This window comes from Petaurus breviceps, unplaced genomic scaffold (genome assembly GCF_028583685.1).
Source record: "Petaurus breviceps papuanus isolate PSGF00001 unplaced genomic scaffold, PetGlider_PUasm1.0 91041, whole genome shotgun sequence".
In the NCBI taxonomy this organism is placed as follows: Eukaryota; Metazoa; Chordata; class Mammalia; order Diprotodontia; family Petauridae; genus Petaurus; species Petaurus breviceps.
In genome coordinates, this window is record NW_027187400.1 from 15,426,568 (window position 1) to 15,431,858 (window position 5,291).

The 5,291-nt window shown below is 53.1% G+C and overlaps 1 protein-coding gene across 2 annotated transcripts; it reads right to left on the reverse strand.

The window, feature by feature from the left end:
* Positions 1-785: 785 nt before the first annotated feature.
* Positions 786-4,746, reverse strand: KLHDC7A (kelch domain containing 7A). Of its 2 annotated transcripts, XM_069078431.1 has the most exons (2): positions 3,652-4,741; positions 786-3,027 (listed from the first exon to the last, which is right to left on the reverse strand). In XM_069078431.1, exons 1-2 carry the CDS (start codon positions 4,124-4,126, stop codon positions 1,664-1,666), a joined length of 1,839 nt encoding a protein of 612 aa, XP_068934532.1. In that variant the 5' UTR covers positions 4,127-4,741; the 3' UTR covers positions 786-1,663. The 2 variants fall into 2 exon arrangements, with proteins under 2 accessions (XP_068934532.1, XP_068934531.1); XM_069078430.1 differs by having other exon boundaries at positions 786-4,746.
* Positions 4,747-5,291: the final 545 nt, after the last annotated feature.

Consider the following 5,291-nt stretch of genomic DNA (forward strand, 5'->3'; position numbering starts at 1 on the left):
CTTTAAGGTTGGCAAAGTTCTTTACAAATATCATCTCATTTGGGCCTCAGAACAAGCCTGAAATGGAGGTGTTATTTTCCACATTTTACAGATGAAGAAACTGAGGCTAGGTTTTTTAAGTGACCCTCCCAGCCTTACACAGCTAATGAGAGTCTAAGGAAGGATTTGGAAGTCAGACCTTCCTGACTCCAAGTCCAAGATTCTGTTCTATTTCATGACCTCGATGACAAAGATGTAGATTGGATCCACCTATTAGATGGTAAAGTTCATGAGGGAAGAGATTAGTCCCATGTCTAAACTTAATATCTCCTCCAGCTACCTGCACAGTGTTTGGTTTGCACACAACAATATACAAATGGTCTGGTATTTCCTGTTGGAAACTCCCCATGTGGGCACTGATTCCTACAACCTACCGAGATGGCAGTCAATCCTTGACTTAGTCGTTAAGACCCAGGTAGTTGCCAGAGGCACTTGGAGGTCAAGTGACTTGATCAAAGTCATATATCTCATAAACAAGGCAGAATTCATACCCAAGTTAATTTTCTTCACATTAAACCCAGTCATAGAATCATAGCCCTAAACCTAGAAAGGACCTTAAAAGCCTTCATTTTCCAGATGAAAATGAGGCCCAGAAAGGTCAAGTCACTTGCCCAATATCACACGGGCAGAGTAAATGGCAGAGTCCAATTTGAACAGGTTCATGGTTTTTTTTCCAAGATAGCCCATCCACTCTTAGGGACGCCAGGCAGTCTCTGAACATAACACAAATAGGCCCTTCCTAACTCTGTTAAATGAAAGTTTATTTCAGGATTGGGGACCCTCAAAGCACCATCTTGTGGGGAATGAGTGCCATACTCATTTGGAAGATTAGTGGACCTGAAGTTCCGAGGGGTAAAAGGAGCCACAGAATGAGTGGCATGGAAAAGACAAGACATCTTCTCAAGGCCTGGGGTGGGGAGGTGGTGGCCCTAGATTCTTGAAGGCTACAAATGCTAGTAGCAGAAAATCTCTGCAAGGTCCATAGACCCACAAAGGAGGGAACTCAGAGATCCCAGAGACCAACCTCCCTCATTTTACAGCTGAGGAAATTGAGGCCAGGGAGGTTTTAGTGATTTGCACAAAGTAACTGCTGGAGGCAGGGTTTGAATCTGGTTTGTCTGACTCCGTGAAGGCAGAATTCCCCTCCTGGTGTCCTGTGGAGCTGGAAGGGCTTCTAGTTCCAAACCTTACCTCTGTTACCTGAGGACCAGCTCAGTTCGGTTTGGAGACACTCAGCCTGGGATGGTGGCAAAGTGGGAATGTTCTTGGTCATAGCCAGGCCAGGAGATCATCTGCTAAGCCATAGAAAGGATTTAGGATGTATACCAGGGAAAGAAGTATCAGCATCAAAGAAATCACAAATGCTCAGTATTAAAAAAAACTCATTCTACAGGGCTTTCAGGGTTACAAAGGCCATGCCCCACAACCACCCTGGACAGTAGGTATCTCCAGGATTAATGTTATTATTCACCCCATTTTACAGATGAGAGAATTGAGGCTCAGAAAGGGGCAAGGACTCATCCAAGGTCACCCACTTGAAGAACGCCAGAGGCAAGATTCGAATCCCAGTCTCTTGAATCCATACTCTTTCCAGAATTCCATGACTAAAATGATAAGGAGGTCCCTACACCCTGGTCTGTGCCAGATTGGGGGTGGGCAGTGCCAGGACCGTGGGTATGAGGGTGCCCTGCGGGGATGGGAAGCCTTGGAGCCCATTGGAAAGGAAGCGGGGAGAAACATAGTCGGCCAGGAATCGGAGGTGGAACTGCCGGCCCACACAGTGGATGAGGTTGTCCACCACGGCACACTGGAAAGCAGCTGGGTAGGGCATGCGGTATGAGGAGCACTCGTACCAGAGGCGAGCCCGGGTGCTGCAGCGATAGACCCCGATGCCCAGGCTGCGGTTGAGGTCAAAGCGGTAGAGGAAGCCATTGACAGCCACCATCTCCGCCGTGCGGTCCTTGCCACCCGCTGTGGGGCTGGCTCGCCAGCGGTCCTCCTTCCCCGAGTAGCGCAGCAGCAGGTAACGCAGGGTGCCCCCCGTGACATAGATGTCGCCATCGCAGGCCGTAGCTGTGTGGGCCAAGGCGAAGGTGTCATTGGGCAGGGGCGCCACGAAGCTCCAGCGGTCCTGGCGAGGGTCGTAGCGTTCCACCGTGTAGAGGCATTCACCCCCGATGGCGTACATGTACCCATCCAAGACCACCAGTTTACAGTGGGGCCGAGCCTGGTTCAGAGGGCGCATCTCCCTCCAGATGCCCGTCAGGGGGTTGTAGCAGAACACCCTCTTAGAGGCTTGCCCCCCGGCTCTCTGGCAGCCAGCCACCACAAAGAGATAATTGAAGAGGCTACAGAAGGCACAGCCCCGGGATATGGCCTCTGGGGGCAGGCTGGCCAGGGGCCACCAGGTATCACGCTCATTACTGTAGGCACAGAGGCGGCCAGAGCCCTCCTGGGGGCAGACGTCCGCCACCACCAGGTACTTCTGCCCCTGGAGCCGTCTCTGGAGGATCAGCTCCCTTTCAGCCCCACTCAGATGCCCATAGATGTCTGGACTCTGAAGGACTTGCAGGTAGTTGTCACTCATCACTTTATAGGCCGCCTCCTTCAGGGCATCCAGCTTCTCCCTTTTGGCCAAGTTCAACACTTCATAACAGTTGCCCAGATCCAGGTGGGTGTTCTGTGATGCCCCAGGGACCAGTGGGAGCTGGAAGAAATTGGTCCCAGCTACCAATTCCACCTTGGGTTCCAGACTAGCTGAGGTTGGGTTGAGATCCACAGACTCTATAGATGAGTGGAGGGCCAACGGGACGTCACTGGAGAGTGAGGTCCCCATGTTGTCTAGCTGAAGCTGGAAGTCTGGATTCTCTGCGATTTGAAGAAAACTCTCCTTCCTGCTGAGGCCAGGTCCAAGTGGTGACGAGGGACTCTCAGAGGAAGGGACGCTCTCACATACATCCTTAGTACCATCCGCAAGATGAGAGAAGCCTGGTGAAGTCAAGGAATTGGTATCATATAACCTGCTGTGAGGTTGGTCTGGAAGACTCCCAAAGCTGGGGAGCAGAGGTGAGCCCTGAGGCGCAGTTATCCCTCCAAGGATTCCAGAGGTGCTGGCTGATGGAGCCAGCGTGTCTCTGGAGATGGACTGGGAGGTAGACTCCACGTAGTAGTCATAGATTTTCCCCTTTAGGCCAGGACTGGCAGATGCCTCCCCTGGCCCTCTGGCCCTTCCCTCCAGTGCCTGCTCCCCAAGAAAGTTCTCCTCTACCTGGGCCCTGGCCAGGGACGAGAAGACATAAGAGGTGTCTGCTTCCCCGGCACACTGACTAACAGCCAGCCCCATATCTGAGGTGGCCCTGAAGAGCCCCAAGCCCCCCTGGCTGACCCCAGCAGCTTGGGTGAAGACCCAGTTCCTATTCATGTCCCCCCCACCTGTGGCACAGGCAGCCTTCTCTCTTCCAGAATCAGAGATCTCCTCCTCCTTCCTCTGCCCCCTGATATAGTGTAGGAGGAGCCCAGGCTCCTGCCATGAGTCACCTGGGCAGTCTGTTTCATTATCATCTTGGGATAGCTCAGGCTGGGGACTTTCAAATTCACTGTAGCAGTTCTTACCCTGCCCAATTGCTTTTTCTCCGAGAGAGTCCCAGACCAGGAGTTTTCCAGGGTGTTGTTCCCCTCTCTTGAAGCCTGTCTCTTCGTTCTCCTCAGTGTGCCCATCTCCAAGGTCAAGCCTGCCTCTGACTTTGGGGTCACAGGCCCCGCCGGCCCCTTCTGGCTGGCCATTTCCCAAAGCTGGGTTGCCTTTTGCTCCCTCTTCCCTGCTGACCTGGCGCTGCCGGCTGAGGCCTGGCAGCAGAGCTCTGGGTGAGGTGCTGGTAGGATCCGCCTGGCCTGCTACCTCGGGCTCCTCGGTGGCAGTGGCATCAGCTTTTAATGTCCCACCCGTAGGTGGGTCCCGGGATGGCCAGTACTTGTACAGCCTGTATACAAGAGTCCCCAGGAGCAGAGCAGCAGCAGAGAACACCAGCTTTCCAGTAAACTGCATGTCCAAATGCCAGTCCCAGGGCTCAGAGCCGCTGTCGCTCATCCTCGGGCAACAGGCCCCACAGCAACCAAGGAATGTAAGGAATCCGATTAATTATTGCCCAACAAAAACTGGTTCCTGCCGCTTTGAGGGGTTCCTCATTGGCACTGTCCCCAAAGCAGGAGCAGAGGTGACTTTGAGCTGGCTGGCAGAGGGCACCTCCGGGGCAGCAGCTGTTAGGGAGCAGGCCCTGAGGGCAACGCCTTCTGGCCATAGGTGCTTTGCATGAGGTGGACGAGGGGAGGGTTCAGGCAACGGCAGACTCAGCCCCAGCTGGGTAAGTTTATTGTCCTCCAGGTAAACAGAGACCCAGGAAGCCTGAGAGGTAGAATCCTTTACAAGAGTCACCTGATGCCTGGAACCACACTCTGATTTTAGCTATTTTCATTTTCAGACTTTGCAAATCTTCCTGGCAAGGGAGGGGCCTGGCCGGGTGCTTTCCCTCATATGGGGAGGGAGGCAGGGGAGGGTCAGTGGATCCTCTTGGGGGCTGCTTCTCGTCCCAGCTGCCTGGTTGGGTCCGATTGTGGGGGCTGGGATGATTGCTCCAGAGGGAGGGAAGGGGGCAGGGGAGCATTCACGCAGCGGGCATCCGGGAACACAGAGCAGCTGAGGGCCTGAGCCAAGAACTAAATCCAAACCACCTGATATGACACCCCCTCCCCCCTTCTCCAGCTCTACACCCCTTCCTTGCCTTCTTTCTTCTCCAGTCTGGTTTATTAAAAGGAGCCTTGGAGCCCATCTATGCAGTCTGGTAGTATCCAGGTTAGAGGAGGAGGTCCTTCCAAGCAAAGGTTAGGTCTTATTCAGGGTCTATCTATAACTTGTAGGGTCTTATTCAGGACTATCTGGGCTGGTTGGCCACTGAGGTCCCTTATAGCTCTGAAAGTCTTGTCCCGGGGTCCCTGGAAATGCATGGAGCCCTCCATGGGGCAGCAAATTCTGGAGAAAGATCTCTTGACTTGGAGTCACAAGTAAATGTCAGAGGACTGGGGTTTGAATCCCTACTTGACTGTTCCCTGCCTGTATGACCTTGGAAACATCACCTTTTAACCCTAACCTACCTGGGCTTCTGTCTTCTCAACTGTAAAAATGAAGGATTTGGACTGAATGACCTAGATAGAGAGGATGCCACAATCCTGAGTTATTTGTTCTTTCTAAGTTTCTG